The 23,981-nt window shown below is 39.1% G+C and overlaps 1 protein-coding gene across 1 annotated transcript in view; it reads right to left on the reverse strand.

The window, feature by feature from the left end:
- The window catches only part of MMRN1 (multimerin 1), a 79,881-nt gene that overhangs the window by 34,559 nt on the left and 21,341 nt on the right, over positions 1-23,981 (reverse strand). The window contains exons 3-4 of the mRNA XM_083367114.1: positions 21,536-21,642; positions 603-713 (exon numbers count right to left, since the gene is read on the reverse strand). Of these exons, the coding sequence (XP_083223240.1) occupies positions 603-713; positions 21,536-21,642 (218 nt within the window). The remainder of the gene's footprint in view (positions 1-602; positions 714-21,535; positions 21,643-23,981) is intronic.

The following is a 23,981-nucleotide window of genomic DNA, read 5'->3' on the forward strand; positions in this document are numbered from 1 at the left end:
TTAAAAATCAAAACAATCTTTTTGGGTGGGGGGTGTAAATCAGGTATAAGGAAGAAGCCTGCAGATATGCTTGAATATATAGGCATCAGGGTGGTACACTTTGAAATAAAGAATTTCTAGAATAAAAAGGTTTATGGTTAGGCAGAAAACTCCCATTCATCTGTTTTTGCAAGAAGAGTCTGAATGGGTTGCAGCTGGTGTCTTGGCTTATAAAATAAGCAAAGGTCTGATGGTCTATCTAGAGTTATCTCTGCATCACAGAACATAGCAGCAGCTAACAATATCTGACTTCTATAACCATTGAATTTATGCCATTGGAGCCCTGGACTTTGCATTGCTTTAGTTGTTTCTTATGAAGTCGTTGCCAGATTATCCCTGAAAATGATTTTTTTTTTTGCTCATTCAATTCAGTAGCTCTCCTGAAAGCCTATTCTCTATAAATATTCTCTTCTGCCCCCTCACCTTTCTGAGTGCAAAGAAGCAAAAGACTCTGATGATTCGGCCGCACTTTGGGGTGTGAGGGGATCTCCTTTAGTTCTGGGTTTTAATACATGAAATTGGCAATGATAGTGCAGGGAACTATAATAATCACAACTGCTGACCTTGGTCGTTGGGTTCTTGCTGCTGCTGCTGTTGGTTTCCCAATATTTGTCCGGTAGAAGCTGTGTTGCTCTCTGCCTGGTTGCTGTGGATGAGCATTTGATCCTGTTGGGCTAAAAGAAGAACAAGCAGAAGGAGAAGGATGTATAAACTGTCCTATGTGACTAGTTCATTCAATAATCAACAATATTATGACCCTGTGCTCTTTGGTGCCCCTCCGCTTCTCAGACTTAAATATCTGTGCTAATTCTTGAGTCAGCTGTTCTGTTCATCTAGGCCACATGCTTCCCTACCAGATTGTGAAATGGCTTTAGTTCTTACCAGAGAAGATTAAAAGTACCTCCTCCAGTTTGCAATTGATTGTGATTTGCAGACGTTGCAAGATTTTCTCTCCTTTATCGTTGAAATCACTTGGAGATTGGCCTGCTTAACACCGGAGAGTTAAAAAAGAGCATTGAGCAAACCCGGTATAATAATTACATCGCATCTTTTGCAGATCTCCTATGATCCTGAGGAAGAGTAATCCAGATAATTGGTTTCTGTTAAGTTGTGTAACTTCTGATAGGTATCAGCCTGGATCTCAGTGTTGCCTTTTAGCTAAAGCTCCAGTAATTTTTGTACTGCTGGTTGAAAATGGCTTGGGAAATTGTTGAAATTTTCACCAGGGAAAGGAGCTTAACATAGCCGCACATTAGGATTGTGTGTTCAACTATAGCTACTTGATTCTTTTTGGCCTATTGCTGAAGTGTGTTTGTGTATCCATGTTGGGTAGAGAAGTTGCAACTTCTTAGCTGGGCATAAGCACAGGGCAGCAGGAGGGATTGCATAGGGAGAGAAAGGGAAAAAATAATTCTAGAAGTCAGGGGATAATTAATTCAACATTCCTAAATATAATACATCAAAAAGCATTCTAGTCATTCAGGAGGCTTGATATTGATTTGAAATCCCAAAGAACACCATTATTGTACAAAGCTCAGTAAGCTTTACAGTGGCTCTGCTACCAATTTTTGTAGGCCCCCAAGGATCCTCATCCTTGCATCTAGGAAATGGCATTATTATGAAGGGCTGGGTGTTATTTTTTGTTTTGTTTTTTGTCAAAACGGAGGCTACTCCCCCACAAACATTTCTCTGAAATAAATCATTTCTGACTCTTCTGAGATACACATGAGACCAGCTTTCACCTAAATTTAAAGTAAAGACGTATATCCAATTTGACTAAAAATCCTGAGTCCACTAGGGTCCTTCTGGAAAGATTCTGAGGCCCTTTGAGGTAAAACAATATTCAAAGTAATCGGAACCAAATCTAAATCCTCTAGTTTCATGATTGATTCACTTCAGATGTCTGCATGACCTTATGGACTTTAAGCTGTGCTGAAAAAAGTATCTCAAAATTTGAAACAAGATTTACGGTTGATGGATGCCCTAACAGAAAGCAGATTTCTCTGCCAGTATAACACAGCGACTGTGTCTGCATCATTAATCTGTTTCTTGTTCAATTAGCCATTTCTTAATCCTTGCCCTGCATTTTTTTTAACAGCCTACCATATTATAGGAAGACAAATCCAAGTTTTACTCAAGTTGTGCTGTTTGAGAACCTCATACTGTCTTTTCTATCCCGATTCCACTGGTGGCTTCTGCCCACTGACTTCTATGGCTTTTGTGTAGAAATTTGAACTTCAGTCCACAACACATGTTTATGTCTTTTGCATGTTCCTCCTGCTCCTGGAAAATATATATTGTTTTATAATTGAGGTAAGTGCCTGTCTCTCTTCTTTGGCTGCTTACTCAATTCCGGGCCCAGATGGATGTCATTTTTGTGCAGACCAATTCATGAACATATGGCATTCTTGAATTAAACATGTTATTTATTTTATAAACAGCATCACTTTTTTTCCTTTTCCTGATTTTGAATCTATTTCTATAGGCTACATCACATAAGTAGATTCTAAAATCTGCAATGTTCACAGAAGCAGAAAACACCTCAAATTATGCATTGCAAAGATTGCTTAGAGATGGGAGATACTTCTAAAATAATCTACCAGATCATCTGCCTTGATTGCCCCATGATTATATAGGACAGACAGGGAAGAGGCTAAACACCAGATTGCAAGAACACAAGTGTGTGATCAGATGAGGAGACCCAAACTCATTGGTAGCCTGACATTGAAAGGACATATATTTAATTTCACAACCACTAAGATTGTTGGCTGAGCAGGTACAAAAATAGCCAGGGAAATTATTAAAGCCTGAGAAATGGGTCCCTTGTCAGTCAACAGGAGTGCATTAACATATGACTTAATGTAGAGTTAGAGTCTAGCGAACCCATCATGGAGATTTGGAAGGAGCAAAGCACAATAAGAAAATGAGGGCAGAAAGGAAAGGGGGAAAAATCATCATGAATCTCAGCTGTGGTCTTAAACTGAATTTGAGCGTAAAAGCTTTCTTGAAGTACAAAAGGAGTGCGTATTTGCCACCAGCTTATCAGGTACTTAGTGGCTGAGGACTTGGCAGCACAAGGAAACAACAGCCAGCGATTTACTAGCGGGCCATCAACACCCCAATCAACAACTAAAAAGCCATACACAACCAGGAACTACATAAATGCTATGCATAGAACAGCCCAAAGCACACATTCTGGTGAGAGAGAAGTTCCCTGAGGATGGGTTCCAGCCCATGTCTAAAAGTTTGGAAGACTAAATGTCTGGTCCCAGTGACTGACCCAGATTGGATCCTGAAAATGTCTCTGTAATGCAAGATCATCCTTTGCTATTTAGATGCCTCCATTACAAGAGAATTTGGGTTTATTGCTGTCCTGAAGAATTTCTAAGTTGTTTCCATTGCAGTTATGAAAAGTGAATAGGCAATTGTCTTCTAGAGAGCCTACAAATTCCTAGCTACTAGATCTGGTATTCCTTTGTTGAAAGCTGAAAGAAACTTGTATTGGGTTAAAAGAAGAGATTTTTGTGGACAAGTAGCATTGATAACTGGGGGAAAATTTTTGGTGTGTGTGTGTGTGTGTGTGTGTGTGTGTGTGTGTGTGTGTGTGTGTTTAATGTGAGCATGACATGCAACTGAGGCAGCCCTATTATGATGCTGTTCCTTGGAATTTAATTAAAGATGAGAAGCCAAGCCAGAGTGTGCAGGCTTGTAGAAAGATGGCTGTATAGTGAGGGACAGAACATTCCCACATGTTCACCTTATGGCTACTTTATGACTAAGCAAGTACAAACATCACACACTCTATCCTCCTTTGAAAGAATTTCTAGAGCCAATTTTGTTTCATCGGATTGAATGAGAAATGGGACAATACATGCATTTGATTTTCCCTGTCTGGCACTCTTTAAATTGTCTTAGCCTGGGAAATGTTTGTTTTCTGTGTGCATCTGAGTGTATACAGTATGCATCCTGCCATAGTATGCCTATTGTCAGGACTTTAGGCAACTTACAGTGTTTGTGTGTGTGTGTGTGTGTGTGTGTGTGTGTGTGTGTGTGTGTGTGAGAGAGAGAGAGAGAGAGAGAGAGAGAGAGAGAGAGAGAGAGAGAGAGAGAGAGAGAGAGAGAGAGAGAGAGTGTACTACACACTCATCCACGCACCCAATAGCCCAGCTTTCTGCTACCAACAATCCTCAAGTGAGTGAGGCTGACAAAAGGTGTATTGTAATAGCCAAGCAGTATCCTATGGCTGGTTAATGAACTGTAGCAACTTTCCAGTGTTGGATCTAATCTGGAATAAAATCAAGTGAAAGGATTTTATTTTCTACAATTTTATCCAGCAATTTTGGAAACAGATCATTTTACTTGAGTCTATTCTGAATCAGGCCAGGGGGAGTTTGCCTATTGCTATTAATATCACACTGTGGTCTTGATAAGAATGAGGAATAATTAAATCTATATTGAGACGTTACCCAAGGGACCTGTGAGAGAACCGTATCATTTTTAATAAAGAAGGAACAAAATTGCACTCTAGGTACTTGAGAATACTCTGAACTGATCTCTTAGGAGAGTCACTTTCCAGTAAGAGTGAGCAGCTGTAATTCTATAGAAAATTGCCTCTGCTTATAGCCTGGTTTTATATATATATATATATATATATATATATATATATATATATATATATATATATATATATATATATATATATATATATGTGTGTGTGTGTGTGTGTGTGTGTGTGTGTGTGTGTGTGTGTGTGTGTGTGTGTGTAAAGTTTTTGGCTTGCTAACAAAGAATAAAGGGAGACCGATACGTTAGCAAGCCAAAAAATTTACACAAATATGAGCTGCCACTGCTGTGGCTACTGCCTGTAGATGGCCTTGGGCTAGGCTGAAACAGGAAATATATATATATATATATATATATATATATATATATATATATATATATATATATATATATATATATATATATATATATATATATATATATATATATATAGAGAGAGAGAGAGAGAGAGAGAGAGAGAGAGAGAGAGAGAGAGAGAGAGAGAGAGAGAGAGAGAGAGAGAGAGAGAGAGAGAGAGAGAGAGAGAGAGAGTTAGTTGAGTATTTCTGGTATAATAGGAATGTTTAGAATGATTTCATGGGAGAGATCAGTACTTGTCACTGTATTTTTGAATAAAGGTATGCAATTTTAATTCTAAAGGGTTGTCTTTTGTGGTGCTTTCTTCTAGATAAGGGAGAGTCAAACTAGCTCTGACAAACCTATCATGTGATGGACAGCAATAATATTCCAATGAGAGTCAGGTGGACAGCTTACAGTTGTTCACAGTCTCAGAAGACCCAGATGTCAAACAATAAAGTAACCTCACCTTCCTGGGAGTGTTAGAGAACAAAAACTAAGAGCATGGATAAGCAGTGGGTCCAGCTGTGATCCTGGATTCCTAAAGATCCATCTAGCTCAGTGGTATATCTACAACAACTCGTAAAATGCTCTCCAGGTTTTCTGACAGAGGTTCTTCTGTTTAATGTCTAGAGAAATTAAAGGCTCATCACTGATGGTATTTCTGAACAGATTAATTGTTCAAGGTTGATACTAAATTGTTACTCTATCAATTAAAGCAAATGTGATTCAGCCACTTGTGAAGGATTGGAAGAATCCTATCTGAGCACATTCAAATAGAGTTACTGGATTTAAGAACATATCACAATGAAGTCAGAAAACACTGCACTGATGCAACATTTGGTCAAATGTTTCTTAGCATTTAATTAGATGCAGAGCTGATTTTTTTTAAAGGCAAGGGAACTCGCTTCAACGAGAAAAGGCATCATGAGAAAAATTGGCATTGTGGATCAAGGTTCCAACCATCTGCAGCAGTAATTTGCCATGGGATGTGGTGCTTTTTATTAGTGTCATACTTGGTGCTCTCTGAGCTTGGTTGTTTGCTTGTGGACATTTCATAACCTGACTTGGTAACAATGCTAGTGAGTATGGGGTTTTCTCTCTGTGTACTGTGCATACAGTAGTATGACTTGCCAGTGTTGGTGGGGATGCGGTTTTCTTTTTCTTTCTGATAGATCCTCGAGTAGGGTATTTTTAAAAAAATTGGTTCCTTGCTCAAGCAGAAAACAATTCCCTAGTCAAGGCATTCCCAAGAAGAAAAAACAATCAAGCAGAAAATAATATCTCAATCAAGGAACCACCAAGGAGAAAAACCACACCCCCACCAACTCTGGCAGGGCAAGCTAATGTTTATAAACTGAGAACATTAGAATTGGTGAAATGTTAGCAAGTTGGGAATTAAAACATCCACAAGCAAACAATCAATCTCAGAGAGCATCAAGAACCCCACAGTTCAACCCTGAGCTACATATATTCTCTTCTGTTGACGTGTCATGTTCTTCTCTTAAGAAAAGAATCCTGTCAGTCATGTGTCACAGGTGGAAAACAGCCCCATGAATGGGAAAAAGGTCATCCATCTTGAGAAGAAGAAGTCTACTATTGTGACCTGGAATTCTACCCTTGGAAACACTTTAGGACTTCTATTTGCTGTGCCTTTCTCCCCCCCCCCACTCTTAAAGGTTACCATTTGACATGGCCCCCCTGCTGGGATAAACATAGCCCAACCATATGTACTGCAGTTCCCTAAATACCTGATGACCTTTTTCTCTTTTCTTTTATTCTTTTATTTCCCTTTCCTTTTGTCAGAAGCAATAGCAAAGCGAGAAATGTCTTGAACCTTTGGGGAGTCTTCATCATTTACGGTAGGTCCCAAGAGACAGTCCTAGTTTATGGAGGCCTGGAATTATTATTATTATTATTTATTCAATTTCTATACCGCCCTTCTCCCGAAGGACTCAGGGCGGTTAACAGGGCATATATAAATAACAATACAAAAGTTAAAAAGAAATTAAACAAATGCCCAATTATAATACAATAACAATAAAAACAGTAAAAAACCCATTAAAAAACCCTAACCCCATCAGGCCAGACCAGCTAGTTCAAATAAGTGGGTCTTCAGCCCGCGCCGGAAGGAGCGAAGGTCCGATGCCATCCGGAGCTCAACCGGCAGTTGGTTCCACAAAGCCGGGGCGCCCACAGAGAAGGCCCTCCCCCTGGGGGCCACCAGTCGACATTCCCTGACCGGAGGCACCCTGAGGAGGCCCTCTCTGTGGGCACGCACAGGGTGGAGGGGAGTTGACGCCGGCAGCAGGTGGTCCTCGAGGTATCCCGGACCCATGCCATGTAAGGACTTAAAGATCATAACCAAAACCTTGGTTAATGTCTGCATTAATACAGTATATGACTTAATATAAAGTCAGATTCTAGCAAACCCATCCTGGAGATATGGAAGGAGCAAAGCACAATAAGAAAATGAGGGCAGAAAGGAAAGGGGGGGAGGAAATCATCATGAATCTCAGCTGTGGTCTTAAACTGAATTGGAGTGTAAAAGCTTTCTTGAAGCACAAAAGGATTAAGGAAAAGAGTGTGACTCTGTATTTCCCCCTCTCTCTTATCTTGGCTTCAACAGATCCAGTGGTTTTGCTGCTATTTGCAGATAAATGCCTCGGGGGGTCACAAGGTTGGCAAGAAGAAAAAAAAGCAGGGAGCAAAGGATTGTCACTTGCTTGACATGATTTCTGACTCCTAATGCTATTTTGTGCAGAAAAGCCTGCTTAATATCAGGATCTGGTTCTAAAAAAAAAACTAGTTTGTCTTATAACCTGCCAGATCAAAGAGTCTTGAAAAGGATATCGGCACTTTGGGTTTAATCAATATTTCTGCTTTTCTACGTTCAGAGGTGGATGTAACTTTAGCATGATTGGAATGCAAGCATTAGAATTACTCTTTCTCTCTCTCTCCATATTTTAATTTTAAATAAAATAAGCCGCATTTGGGGGGGGGGATTTCCCATTTTTGTTTTGTTTATTTGTTGCTACTGGTCCATTCTGCACAGTGATGGGAAGCAAAGGGATACTTCAGTTCTTGCTACTGGCAATTCTCGATGTATGACCACAATAGAGTCCAAATTTTCCACTGCTGAGCAAGAGAGTTAAGTGAATTTTACCCCATTTTATGACCTTTCTTGCCACAGTCTTTAAGTGAATCATTGCAGTTGTTAAGTTAGTAACATAGTTGTTAAGTGAATCTGGTTTCCCCATTGACTTTGCTTGCCAGGAGGTTGCAAAAGGGGATCACATGACGCTTGGACATTGCAATCGCCATAAATACATGCCAGTTTGATGGGTTAGGGTTGGGGTTTTAATATGGCTTTTAATTATTGTTTTATATTTGGGCATAATATTTAATTGTCTTTTAACTTTTGTATTTCGCTTTTATATTTATTGCCCTGTATACCGCCCTGAGTCCTTCGGGAGAAGGGCGGTATAAAAATCGAATAAAACTAAAACTAAACTAAAAGTTATCAAATGTTGATGCTGCTACAGTTGTAAGTGTGAAAAAATGGCCATAAGTCACTCTTTTTCAGTGCCATCATAACTTCAAATGGTCACTAAGCAAATGGTTGTAAGTCAGGGACTATCTGTATGGAAAGGGAAGGGAAAGGGACCAAAATTCAACTCCCAATCACAAGCAAGTTAACCTAGAAATTGTGGTCCTTCTATTCAAGAATGGGCAAGACCCGTCAAGGCACATCAAAGGCTGTGAATTTTAAAAAATGGTTCATGTTTAATTATGGAAAGAATAATGAAGTGCTCCATAAACATACATATAATCTAGCCACCCTTAAAGCATATTGTAGCATGCAAACAGAAATCTACACATTCAGCAGCTATCTTATTTTCAGATGACCATAGCTGTCAACAGACTTAAGCATTCATCCCAGTTAATTATGTAGGATTTATCAGGTGGCAGCAAGCAGATACAATCTATGACTGGAGGAATCCGTTACATTCTGCTGATAAAGAACACCTGATGGATATCTTTTATTCCTTCACTTACCATACTTTTGTTCCCCTAGCCTTGCAATGACATTCCTCTGCCTACCCACCCCCCAGTCAGTCAATCACATGCAGACTCTTCCTCCTTAAATTAGTGAGCTGGCTTGCTTGGAAAAATGTAGCAGTTTCTATAACACCTGACATTTATTTACACTTCTGGATAGTTTCATTCAGGAGCTATGATCATTTTTAAATGTGAGCCTTTGCACACAATATCCCAACAAATAAAAAATATATTGAAAGTACATTCAGGAAAGAAGTCAATCACAGCTCCCTAGTTAGTCTTTCTACGGCAGGGATCTTCAAACTTGCCTGGCTGAGGAATTCTGGGAGTTGAAGTCCACAAGTCATGAAAGGGCCAAGTTTGAAGACCCCCTACTCTAAGTTCTTCTTGGTTGCTTTTGTGCTTCACATATAGCAGAGGTCCCCAACCTTTCTCGGTTGGCGGACTGGAGGAAAAGGGAAGGGGAAGCATTTTACACACATGTGAGTCCTACGGGAACAGGGCGGTATATAAATTTAAATATAAATAAATAAATAAATGTGTGTGCAAATGGGGCCATGAGCAGGCACGCGATGCAAACAGGGCTGCATGCATGATGCAAATGGAGCAGTGCTAGTGCCCACGTGACACTCGCTAGCCCTGCCCCATTTTCACTGCATGGAGCCCCATTTAGTCCATGTGGAGCCCCACTTAGGCTGTGTAGAGCCCCACTTAGGCCATGTGGAGTCCTGTTTAGGCCACGTGGAATCCTGTTTAGGCCACACAGAGCCCTGTTTAGGCTGTGTGAAGCCCTATTTAGGCTGTGCAGTGTCCCATTTAGACTGCACGGCCGCAGCGTTAGCACAAGTGAGGATGAGTGCGTGCACACAGCCTGTCCCGCAGCCCAATGGCCAGAGGCCACAGCCCGGTAGTGGACCATGGCCCACAGGTTGGGGATGACTGACATATAGTTCAAGGGTAGACCTCAGAGATATTATCTAGCTGGACTGCCCCAGATCCAGATCCTGAAAAATGATTTTTTCTCTCTCTCTCTAATATTTGGAAGTCACTGAAGTTTGGAGCCGTGGTGGTGCAGTGACTAAAATGCAGTATTTCAGGCTAACTCTGCCCACAGCCAGGAGTTCGATGCTGATCGGATTCAAGATTGACTCAGCCTCTTCCATCCTTCTGAGGTCAGTAAAATGAGGATCCATATTGTTGGGGCAATATGCTGACACTGTAAACTGCTAAGAGAGTGCTGTGAAGCATTGTGAAGCGCTATACTGTATAAGTCTTACTGCTATTCCTATGTCTGACAGATCTATGTCTGATAGGGTGCCTCTCCATTCAGCCTCTAGCAGGTTGTGGCAGACAGCGTGCTAAAAAAAAAAGATGACAGGAAAATGGGATAGATCTCCAAAAAGAACTTGGGAGTTCCCCAGACCTAGTTCGATCACCCAGTCTAGGAGTGGTGGAACTAAGTCTGGGGAATTAAGATTGAAAAGTAGCAAATTTATCATTGCAGGAAGCCATATCTGAATGTGTTGCTTCTACTGTTTAGCCTGACCTGCTCAGTAAGCTGTTGTTACATAATTTAGATAATACTCCCATCAATTTTTAGGATCTCCAGGTTACAAGAACAAGTAGCAGTGTTCCAATATCTCAGGGGTTGCCACAAAGAAGAGGCAGTCAAGCTATTCTCCAAAGCACCTGAAGGCAGGACAAGAGGCAATGGATGGAAACTAACCAAAGAGAGAAGCAACCTGGAACTAAGGAGGAATTTCCTGACAGTGAGAACAATTAATCAGTGGAACAACTTGCCTCCAGAAGTTGTGAATGCGCCAACACTGGAGGTTTTGAAGAAAAGATTGGACAGCCATTTGTCTGAAATGGTAGAGAGTTTCCTGCCTGAGCAGGGGGTTCAACTAGAAGACCTCCAGGGTCCCTTCTAACTCTGTTATTCTATTCTGTTCTGTTCTGTTCTGTTCTGTTCTGTTCTGTTCCGTTCCGTTCCATTCCATTCCATATTTTCTATTCTATTCTATTCCATTCCATTCCATATTTTCTATTCTATTCCATTCCATTCCATTCCATATTTTCTATTCTATTCTATTCCATTCCATTCCATATTTTCTATTCCATTCCATTCCATTCCATTCTATTCCATTCCATTCCATATTTTCCATTCCATTCCATTCCATTCCATTCCATTCCATTCCATTCCATTCCATTCTATTCTATTCTATTCTATTCTATTCTATTCTATTCTATTCTATTCTATTCCATTCCAATGTATAAAGAGGTAGAAAAGCCATTCTGCCAAAAAATAGTCAGAGGGACATAGATACCTTGATGCCTATTTTAGTGGCATTCCTAGGTTGCATCAACAAAATTCAATAGCCAAACTTTGGATTTGTACTATTTTCTGCCACAATTTGGAGTCAAAACCAAGGGTGAAATGGTGGTACAGGGACTCCATAATGACACCAACTCTTAAACCTAGTCAACTCTCCCCAGATCAGGTCATCTGATATTGGTGGCTCCTCTCACTCATAGTGATATCACAGCAGTGAATATCCTATGGGCCTCAGAAAATCCCAAAATTGCCCCAACCAGAAAATCCCGAAGAGGAACCACACATTGCCCATCATCTGGCTGGATATTATACAGCTTCTTTTTTTTTTCTTCACTCAAACGTCTCATTTGCATATCTTAACAAAAAAAGTGTGAAATTGATCAATTTTCTTGTTAACTTCAAGGATAAAAATAGAAAAAGCAGCTTGAGGTCAGCATAATACTCTCTCCCATTATTTCATAGTCAGCATCAGATAGTCTCATCAATGATAAAAAAACATAGAGAAAGAGAAAAAATATAATAACTTGCCAGCAGAAGAATGGAATGCCAGATTGGGTGCATCCCAGGAAGCAGGATTTATGAGCCAGGAGGCACTGCTGAAACAACTTCATTCCTGCCTCTAAGGCCTCCCAGGAGAAATAGTGTGATGTCCAGAGGCAAAGAGGAGGGAGAGAAAATTGCTCACCTTATATTTTAATATATGCCTTTGCATTTTCTTATTTCTGAACAAATAGGCGTGCTGCAACATGGATGGCCTTCCAAATCTGCACCCCCTCCGCTGATTTTTGGGGACCAGTTTCTCCCATTATATAATGCACACAAAAATGCATAGCTTTAAAAGCATACCTATCAGTGAAAACAATATAGAAATATGCTGGCTAGAAATTGTGTTTGCAAAAACGTATTTAATTACTGGAAAAGTGCACGCAGAGCTGTACAGTAAGTGCACGTGTCAAATCATATCATTTTAAATTCAGTAAATTTAAATTCAGTAAGGGACTGCCACAAAGAAGAGTGGGGTCAGCCCGTTCTCCAAAGCACCTGAAGGCAGGACAAGAAGCAATGGACAGAAACTAATCAAGGACAGAAGCAACCTAGAACTAAGGAGGAATTTTTTGACAATTAGAACAATTAATCAGCGGAATAACCTGCTTTCGGAAGTTGTGGGTGCTCCAATACTGGAGGTTTTTAAGAAGAGATTGGACTGCCATTTGTGCAGAATGGTATAATTTTCTGCTTGAGCAGGATGTTGGATTAGAATACCGTCCCCCCAAGGTACCTTTGAACTCTGTTATTCTGGTATTCTGGTATTCTGTTAACGTATAGAGATTTGGGAAAACAGATGTCATACTGATTCAAAATGCCCACTGCTATTTTGCTACCTTAAGCATACAAAACAATGTGATGGGCAGGAGTCTCCAAACTTGGCCACTTTAAGACTTGTGGGCTTCACCTTCCAGAATTCTTCAGCCAGCATCCTAAGGAATTCTGGGATTTGAAGTCCACAAGTCTTAAAACAGCCACGTTTGGAGACCCCTGCTCTAGGGCAATTTCTCTTTATCTTCAGATGTGAAATGGTATAGGGTTTTCTGCTTGACCATGTTGTGAGTCTGTGCCAGCCTGTGGACCCGGCAGCTGAGTCTGGGGAGTCAGAGGAGGAGGAGGAGAGGTTTGGAGAGCCATCAGAGTCGGAGGAAGGCTCAGATGAGTTGCAAGGCTCACAATCAGAGGAAGAGCCTGGCCCCTCCAATCGTGTTCAGGACGAGACTCAGCTGTGTGGGGAAGATAAGTCAGACTCTGAGGATTCACAGCTGGACGTCATTATAGACGCTCGTAAAAGAAGGCAGTTAACTAGAGCAGGTCAGAGGGAGACAACACGGCAACTCCAAGGCAGGAGGAGAAGGCATTGAGAAGCCACACCTTGGGGCTGCTTAATAAAAAGGGAAGGTGTGGGCGGTGCTAGTTGCTGAAGACAACCGTTTGTAAAGAACTTCAAGGGCATCATGGTCTGTTTGTTTTACTGGTGAAATTCTTGTTTAACTCCTGCTCTGTTTTGCTTTTTGAACCAATTATTCATTGGAAAAGTATTCTGTTGTTTTTGTTTTGAGGAAATAATTATCAGGACTGTATATATGAAATAAAAAGGGTTGGTTTTTCCAGCCTACTGATAAAAAAGGGGTTGTTCTTGTAACGCAACAAGGAAGGTTGTAGGCTGGGATAGAACAGAGCAGGAGATTGGAACGGAAGACTTCCAAGGTCCCTTCCAACTCTGTTATTCTGTTAAGTACAATCTTTTTTTTAAAGTCCTGGGACTATAGAAAAACAGGATGAAGCATCTTGGAAAGGTGAAAACAGAGGGAAATTGAAACTGGTTTCATTCTACTTTATTCCCAGAAAAAGATGAAAAACAAAACAAAATAGTGGCTTGCCAACTTCCTATTTTGGGGAAAGTTGTATATCAGTTTCCATTCAGCTGGATGTCGGACATTGCCAGAGACTTCCCATATATTGTGGGAGATTTGGGAATATCAAAAAGATTCTAGGAAGCACATCACACTGATGAGTTTCCTAGAAGAATCTGACGTTCCTCCTCTGGCTGCACAGTGCACAGCAAAATCAGTAGTTAATTGTGCTAAATAGTTGTGACACGTTACTTAAGGAATTTAAGTATGCCCTTATGCCCTTCAGTATAAATATTTCAAGATATCTCACAGTAGGAATCAAAGCCAGTGAAAACGTAAAAAAAAAACCAATTCATTTCATGCATTTATGTGTGTTGGGCAGACAAATACGTGTAGTCCATTAAGAAGCCAGAAGAAGAAAGCTGGAATTGTTGGAAGAACATTTTGAGAAGAAAGGATGAACAATCACAATAGGACTTGTCTCAGCTTTGCCTCCCTTGTTGGGCCCCCCTAAGAAAAGGCAACCTTGGAATTACTGGTTTGTGTGGATTTTTTTTTTCAAATTGTACATCTCAAAAGATTTGCATACAGTAAGGAATGTAGAGAAGTAAAGGTCAGCCCCTGTTTGCTCTTCCCTTGCCCCTTAATTTGCCAGGTCTGAGCTGGCCTTGGGGTTTTAAGAGGTGATTAATGTCTCCTTGAACAAAGGAGGTGTTTCCATTTGTTTAAAGTCATTCAACCTTTATTGAAAAGACCTCCCTGAGGATCCTTGTAAAAGCATCTAGATGAAACTTATTATCTGGACCCGTTGCAATTGAGGTTTTGTCTGGAATTTACTACTGAGATTCCTTTGAACACATTCCACGTCTGGAAATAAATAGGGGAAATTGACCTGCTACAGTCTTCTCAACAGCTTTCACTATCATTGACCATGTTTCTTCAAACACTTTTCATTGTCCTTATTAGTCATGATATATTATTGGGCCATCTTCTGAACCTGAATTGTTTTGCAGTTGTTTTTTTCCTTCATGTTGAGATGCAACCAGAAGGCAGCACTGGAAGATTACTGCTTGACCCCTAGGTCATTGACCTATGATGTCCCATAGGATTTCATCTTGGGTTCTAGGTTGCATAGTGTCTACATGAAACTATTGGGCATAGTCGTTTGAAGCTTTGAAGTGCTGATGACACCCAGGTTTATCGCTCTTTACTGTCTTATTTCAAGCAAGCAATCAGCATCCTTAAATATTGCTTAAATGCAACAATGGAGTCAATGAGGGAGAACCAAAGGGAATCAAAGCTTGATTTTGATTTTGATAGATTTGATTTTAATTTAATTCAGCTTTGACTGTATAGTAAACAATATTTGTGTCTGCTTCTGTGTTTCTGTATGTGCACATAAAAAAATAATGCTCATGGGTTTCCCAAATGGTAGGGATGCACAATCTGTGCTCCAGGTGTATATCTTATGCACCAAGCTTTTGGATAGGTAGATAGTCTTTCTAAAAGCTGTTGTCAAAGTGTAACATTTAATGTGACAGAAGAGAAATGGTTAAATAGGTAGCAATAGCAATAGACTTATATATGATTCACAGTGCTTTATAGCGGTCTACAGAGATCTAAGGGGTTTACAGAGTCAGCATATTTTCCCCAACAATCTGGGTCTTCATTTTACCAACCTCAGTAGGATGGAAGACTGAATCAACCTTGAACCGGTGAGACTTGAACTGCTGAACTGCTGGCAGTCAGCAATTAGCAGACATAGCCTACAATACTGCATTCTAACTATTGCACCATCATGGAAACAATCACATTAATTATAAAAGAATAATAGAGTTGGAAAGGTCTTTGAAGTCTTCTGGTCCAATCCCCTGCTCAAGCAAGAGAGTCTATACCATTCCAGACAAGTGGCTATCTCTCTTCTAACCCATTTCTTAAATATCTTCAGTCATGGAGATCCACAACTTCTGCAGGCAAGCAGTTCCATTGGTTGATTGCTCTCACTGTTAGGAAATTCCACCTTAGTTCTAGATTGTTTCTCTCCTTAATTAGTTTCCATCCATTGTTTCTTGTCTTGCCTTCTTGTGCTTTGGAGAATAGGTTGACCCCTCTTCTTTGTAGTAGCTCCTCAATTATTGGAACAGTGCTATCATGTCAGCCCTAGTTCTTCTTTTCCCTAGACTGGCCATATTCAAAAACCTTTATTCATATGTTTTAGCCTCCAGGCTCCTAAACATCTGTGTTGCTCTTATGTTTAATTGATTAGATTAATTACAATTACTTTATTCTATTCACACCCAGTATTTGGAGTTCAGCACCTGAATCTCCACTCAAAGCTATATGTGGCTTTTGGTCGGAATACAATGCAAATGTCCTCTCTCAATATGTGGATATCTGCAGTAAAACCAGAAATCACATGGCCACTTGGTGCCATCTATCAATAGAGACTTTTTCATATGGTTAATGCATGAAAGTCTTTAAAGTCTTTGGATTCCAGCAGGGCTCCAAAAATGATGTTTCATAATAATAATAATAATAATAATAAAGTTGGAAGGGACCTTGGAGGTCATCTAGTCCAACCCCCTGCTCAGGCAGGAAACCTTATACCATTTCAGACAAATGGCTGTCCAGTCTCTTCTTAAAAACCTCCAGTGTTGGAGCATTCACCACCTCTGGAGGCAGGTTGTTCCACTGGTTAGTTGTTCTAACTGTCAGGAAGTTTCTCCTTAGTTCTAGGTTGCTTCTCTCCTTGACTAGTTTCCATCCGTTGCTTCTTGTCCTGCTTTCAGGTGCTTTGGAGAATAGCTTGACTCCCTCTTCTTTGTGGTAGCCCCTGAGATATTGTTCCATTAAGATATCTAACAATTCTTGCTGCATTGTTACTATCCATACCAAAGCACTCTTTGAAGGTGTGGGTGAGTTTAAAGATGGAGGAAATTATGTGTATTAATGAATGATGGAGGATTAGAATCAATTTAAACCCAGTTTGCTTAACAAAGTAAAACATTCTTTTTCTGGCAATTGAAACTCCAGCTTAGGCTTTTAATATATGCCCTTTAGGTCTGGATTTGAGAATGTCCCAAGGAGGTTTTCATGATCAGGGTCAATAAGACCAGAAAGGTGTTTAGGTCCTATGGATTGATAAATTTGATTGAATCTCCCTTCCGAGATGGATTTTTTTAAAAAAAAAATTGCTCAGTTTGTCTGCAATCTGGATTCAAATAATGTTTCAGAAAACCAGCTCTTTCCTGTGATTGTTGCACCCATTGTCTTCATGTGATGATAACCCAAATAGAGAACTAATGCTAAAAACAATAACAATGCTAAGTTTCTTCTTGGGAATCGGTTTACTGGCTATTTATAGTGGTGCAATAAAACATGTCATAAATTTGTATACATGTGTAAGTATTGATCTTTCCCTTTTGTCTGATGCTCTATATTCAAGATGGCTTTCTTTATTGTAAACATTATACAGCCATCTACTGGAAAAATTCTATAATTGTATCGTCCCTTTATCTTACTTAGAATTAGTCTCAATAAAGTTGGGAATATTTTCAATGAAACCAAGCTCCCTTCTCTGAAAAAAACCCAATAGGTTCTAAGTTAGAACCTATTATAGCTCCCTTCTCTGAAAAAAAACCCAGTAGGTTCTAAGTTAGAACCTATTATAGGTTCTAAGTTAGAACCTATTATGAGAAAAAATATGAAGCACTGTAATAAAAGAAAAATGTTTGGAAGTTCAACATTAGATATAAACCCACATTCTCTAACCTGGTACCTCTCAGATGTATGATACTAACTCTTATCAGACACAGTCAGCATTATCTATTATGGAAGATGTAGACCAACCTATCTGAAAGGCATATGATGGGGGAAGGTTGATATAAAATAAAAAATCAGTAACACTTCCATAATTTCCAAGATTTTTTGTATATTGGGGAAATTATTCTGGAAGAAAATGACATTTACACCTTCTTTAGATCAGTTTTGGCCTGGTTCTACTTATATTTTGGGCTTTAGGTTGCAAAAGTTCTAATACTGCAATTTTAAGAAAAGTATAAATGTTTTTTTCAACCTGTGTAGCTTTGCTTGCTTTGTATAATTCTGGAAACAGATTTTAAAAACTTGCACTTGTTAGCTTTGTCCAACATTCACCAAAGACAAAAGGAAAAATGTCTTTTCCCTTTCCACCCATTTTTTTTGAATGATAGTCAAACTGATGCATTTAACCATTTCTAATGCAACACTTTAGGTCTAGATTTTATCAATTTCCACAGCTATATGCCTAGAATGCCTACAGCAGGGGTCTTCAAACTTGGCCCTTTTATGACTTGTGGACTTCAACTCCCAGAATTCCTCAGCCAGCATGCCTGGCTGAGGGGTTCTGGGAGTTGAAGTCCACAAGTCATAAAAGGGCCAAGTTTGAAGACCCCTGGCCTACAGTTTCTTCAGCACCCTGAAAGACATCAACATGATTGTCACTTTACTCTACTCATTGAAATAATCTGAGAAAGCTCAGCTCCAGGTGTTTTAGTTATGCAGCTAACGGTTGGGCCTCCTTTATAAGTATTCCAATTCTGTGAAATGCACACACTTTTTCTTATTTATGTGGGATCTCTTGCATTCTGAAATTAAAAGTAGTAATCTAGACCAATAAAATATATTGAGCTGACAAATGAGTTAGGTCCATCTCTGGTGGCTTCAATTATACACAATCACTTTCATCTTTTTAAGCATGGAGGTAATGAATGGAATGAAGTTTTATTAAGCAATCAACCATAACTGTTCCCAAAATTCTCCCAGGCAAAACCCCAACTAAACAGCTTTCTGAACTGTCACTTTTATTATTATTAACAGATGTGAAGCATTGTGGCCTTGGATAACCTGGATTGACTTAACCCAGTCCTTTAAGTCCTATATGTGGACTACAGACACTCTATGGATGGAAAATGGAAAATGGAATGAATGAATGAATACATACAACCAAGTTTCCACAAATGAAACTAAATATTTCCCTCCATAGAGTCTCCATACCACCCTTCAGGCTGCTTACCTATAATTTCAGAAGAGATGGAAGACCCCAAGGTATCCAGTTTTGGACTGAAAACAGAGAATTCTAGGTTGTTGTTGTTGTTGTTGTTTCTATAAATCAAGATCAAATAAACCTTTGGGGCTTAAGGGCATATTTAAAATGTATGTTGAGAGCATAGGTGACTCTACTCACAAAATGGCTGTCATGAGAGACACAAATAATCCACTTACCGGAAGGGATAGCAGCCCTTTTCCCTGGATACTTTCTACGATCTTGGTGAGATTTTTGTGAGGCCTAAAGGCAGTACTGCAAATAGATATGCTGCTAGAGGCTAATGCTTTCGAACATGACAGCTCCCTATTTATTTTTTCATTTAAAAGAATCATTAAAAAATAATCAGATGGGATAGGGTGCCTAATGGGTACCAAGGGAGGAGTCTGGGGGTTTGCTGGTGCCTGGAAGCGCTGTAATGCAGTTTCATTTTCATTGGCTTGTTTAATCTTTTACATTTATTACAACCGAATAGTAAGGGTAATAATAAGAGTAACCGTTGCAAACATTTTAGATTTGTGTGGGTTTAACACTCTCCATTGTGGCATTCGAGAGCTCCTTGCTTTCAGGCAGGTTGTTTGCAAGTATTAAGGCTTCTCCCTCTTGAATGGGAACAGCAGTGAGGTCTCTATATTTCTGCCCATAAATTTTTAATCATAGCCTCCTCTTTTCCATCACTGATTGAGTTCCCTACCGCAGCTAATGGCATGTCTTGTAATATTCATCCATGTAAAATATGTATATGGATGCCATTTCTTATTTTTCAAAGGCAGCTCACATAAAGCGAGCTGAATGCCTTTCAAACTAGGGCAAATTTGTTACATGTTTGATCACCGGGCTAATCAGAACATACAGGAGAAAGACACAAGGTTGGTATAATCATCTGGATGGCATTTTGCCACCTGCCTCAAACGTAAAGCCAGATGAAAACCAGGATGTAAATTTTATTTGACTTCAATGGGAATGGGGGTCGAGTATCTAAATGCATGCCCTCTGGCTGGAATACATTCAAAGATGACATACCTTAAAGAAGTCAACAGGTCAAATTACTAGAGGTGAATGAATTTTTAAACAAGAGGCATTTTGACGGCCATGATTTAATATCTCCAAATGTAATTACTTTATAAATGATTCCAGCTTTTGTTACCAGCTAGTATATTGTAACTATGGTGGAAATAGAGCCCCAGCCATCCTTCTTTCTTTCTTTCTCTTTCTTTCTTTCTTTCTTTCTTTCTTTCTTTCTTTCTTTCTTTCTTTCTTTCTTTCTTTCTTTCTTTCTTTCTTTCTTTCTTTTTCTTCCTTCCTTCCTTCCTTCCTTCATCTTCTACTATCTTCCCTTATTGGTATCATTATAATGGTTATATTACTTTGTTGTTTGTATGTACATTGAGAGCTTCTGCACCAGAGACAAATTCCTTGTGTGTCCAATCATACTTGGCTTATAAAGTATTCTACTCTACTCTACTCTACTCTACTCTACTCTACTCTACTCTACTCTACTCTACCCTACCCTACCCTACCTTACCCTACCCTACCCTACTCTACTATTTCCTTTCATCCTCCTTCCCTTCCTTTCTTCAAAATGAAATTCCTTCAGAAAAAAAATTGACAGGATTCAACCCAGAAGTCTCCTGCTTTCCCCCCATTTTTTCCTTAACTTTATAATGGGCAGAGACAAGATAGATCTCTGTCCACTGGTAGATCTCCAAAAAAGCTGTAAATAGGCCAGCAAAGTTTCTGACTTCCAATATTTACATGTGTATGTTTGTGTATGTGTATGTTTCTGTGTGTGTATGTATATCTCGAATCACTTTTGGCTCTTGCCTTCTGCCTAGACAAGTCTCTGCCGTTTTCTTGGCAATATTTCAAAAGCTGTTTGTCACTATTTGAGGGGGGGCGGGGACTGGCTCAAGGACTTTGTACTTATGGAAGGACTAGACTTTCTTCTACAGTAGTGGCCAAAATCATGGAAACCTTTTGGGAAAAGTATATTTTTGAGGTTTGATGCCTAATAACACCACTTTTTGTTTTGGAGTAGTACCATAAAATTATATATCAATGGAAAGATAATTTAATCAAGAATGTAATGCAACAAAGTTTGTTCGATTATCTGTACTGTATTCTATGAAAAGTTATAGCCAAATAACCAGAAAAAGGAAGCACAACTTGCTTAGGTTGATATCAGGTAGCTTTCCTTCATCTGATTGTAACCAATGAGCATGAGCGTTTAGAGAGCCAATCAAATGTCATCTTGTTTTGGCAATGAGCCAATCAGATCACAGTAGGATTCACTTATTGATTTCATGTACTGAGGCTGAGAGGAGGACATTTGTCAGTGTGTTATGTGATCGCTATCAAGTTGTTGCGTTTTTTTGTGTTCTTTCATTTAGTGAGCTTGTAAAATTTAATAAAATTAAGGTAATGGTGCAAAGAGTTGACTGGTTGCCCAGAAAGCGATGTAAAATAGTATTATTAAGTGAACAAGGCTATAGTTATAAAGAAATTAGAAGAAAAATTGATGGAAACTTAACCAAAGGTGGCATTTGTACTGTACACTTTTCCCAAAAGGATTCCACAATTTTGGCCACTACTGTAGAAAGACCTCAGTTGTTAATTAACAGTTGTTAATTCTATTCTGTACCAGTTTGATGGCCAGTTGACTTTGATTATCAGAAAAGGTGGTTGTTGTTACTATTATTTTAATATTTTCCATACCTGTTGGTTGGCATGTTCCTCCACTGTATCCCGGACAGCACTTCCACTCCAGTGAGGTAACTATAATATGTTTGATCCTGTAAACTTGCTGGGTCCTTGACTGGGAACTGCAAGGTGATTTGAAAAGCAGACATTAGTGGAGGTTAGGGTGAAGGGACATGATACAGGATGATAGATCAGTAACAGGTCACAGGGGGATTAGTCCTGAAGTTTATTGATTGTGAAAGATCAGAAGCAAATGCTTTTTGACAGAATCACGGCATGTCAAAGCTCATAATACTAAACATTTCAGGAGCACAAATGAATGCGAGAAGGCATTTATTTAAGTATATATGACCATTTGCTTTGTGAGGAAAGTTTTCAGAGATGTCTGAGAAACAGAAATAACTTTCAAGAAAAAAATAAGAAATTGTAGTGCAATAAGATGGCATGCTTATAAACCATGAAACTGGCATCACATTGAAAAAAACTGAATACATTTTCCCTCAATGTTCAGAAGAAAACAAGATAACATAGAGAAAAAATATCCTAGGAACAGGGTGCCAAAACAGAAAAGTTCCTTCTTCTGATCACTGGTCATCACAAGAATGCAGAAAGGGCATTCAACTCTTACACCCTAAATAACAACTCCGCATTTTTGCATGTCATACAAAGTTGCAAACTTAGCATTTTACTAAATCAGCTATGCAAACCAATGCTTTTGTAGAGTCAGAGAGATTTTCCTCAATCAAATGTACATATTACAAGTTCTCTTTAAGCATGTGCTTAAGCATGCACTCATATACACTGTCCTAAGCTTTGCAGTGTTGAATCTATATTTCCAAAACTGGCTGTGTCTTCAAGTCCATTTGTTAAAAACTTAATTCAGTTTCAGCAGCTATGACTTGAGAAATGGTTGGTTTTAATGATCCTTCTGATAGGCAATTCTAAATATCCTCATTTGGAATGAATCCATCACCAAGCATCTGCTGAAGTTCCAGAACTTCAGTGACCACTCACTCCTTTTTCATTTAGAAGCTGAAAGTTGTAATTTGCCATTTTAATTTCCCATTATGTTTCAATCTGGGTACCTCCAGATATATGGACAATTTTGAGGTCAGGGAATTCTTCTTGAAGTCCACAATGGGTGGGCAAGACTGCTGATTATCTCACCTTTTATGAAATATACAAGATCAAAACAGGCACTTCCAGAAGAAGGGCATCAATTTAATAGCAAAGGGTGATAATTATTGCATATTACAAAAAAAGCTTGCCATAAGGAGAGGATGATACACTGAAAAGCAAATTATATCAAATGTAATCTTATTTATAGCCCTTACACTTGAGATTCCTATTTAAATTTTCATTACTTACACTGAAGGCAAGGAGTGCAGTAGGCTAAGGGAAAAACTGAATAAATATCCATTTTTTCAGAAGTTAAAATTATGCCTTCAGTTTCAGCATGACTATGAATAAGATGCAATGCAAATGTGTGTAATTAAGAGCATGAAATCTGGTTCCGAAATACTCATGTCCACTCAAAGTTTCTGCTCAAGTGAATCCCTAGAAACCTTTTCGGGTTGCTAGAGTAACATCTAATTAGTGGGGAGATTTTTGCAACCAAATTGCCTTCTGGGATTTACTCACATTTACATCGTCTTTCTTATCATTGAGGTCTACTCAGGATGATTTTGTAGTCAAGTGACAGCATATGCATAGTTGGCCATGCATTTGGGATCTACCCTGAAAATAAAGATCCCATCTTCACATGGTTCTAGATAGTATGGATGATTCTAAATATGCTCTGCACAATGAACAAACTATGCAATTTAGATTAATCCCTTCATACAGAAAGATGAAGGGATATTTAAGACCAAGGATAAATGACCCTCATTTTTTTCTTCGTATTATCTGGCCATGCATGTAGACTTCTATTCCCTAACTAAAGAACAGATTATTGTAGTAAGAAGCGAAGGAAGTCTTGGACAGTGAAGAGTTTAGGGAAGGAGTATTCAGGATTTTATCAGTGAATAAGGAGTGAGTGGATCTTTTACTAGTGTGGGGGAGAGATTTTCAGAAATAGAGATAACATCTTCTGTTTTTAAGGCTTTTTGTGGGACAAGGCTAAGAGTTGCAAACATCTGTCTTGCTCCTTCCCTTAAAGTTTTTTTAATTGTTTTTTATTCCATTTAATCATTTACTTTTAAGAATTGAAGCTGTAGGAGAATGACAGGCAGAGCCTGGGGGTGGAGTCAAGAGAGGAATCAGCCTGGAATCATTAGGTGCCCACAAGCAGACTTAGTCCAACCCCTCTTGAATTCCATTAACTCTTATCTAGCACCAATTTAGCACTGAACATTAGTTGACTAGATTCTTGTGTATAAGCATGAGCAATAAATCATCTTAACTGGTACTTAATTTTTGGTCCTGATTCTTTGCTGCTCACAAAAGCTTATATGGTACATAG

The sequence above is a fragment of the Vipera ursinii genome, assembly GCF_947247035.1.
Source record: "Vipera ursinii genome assembly, chromosome: 7".
NCBI lineage: Eukaryota > Metazoa > Chordata > Lepidosauria > Squamata > Viperidae > Vipera > Vipera ursinii.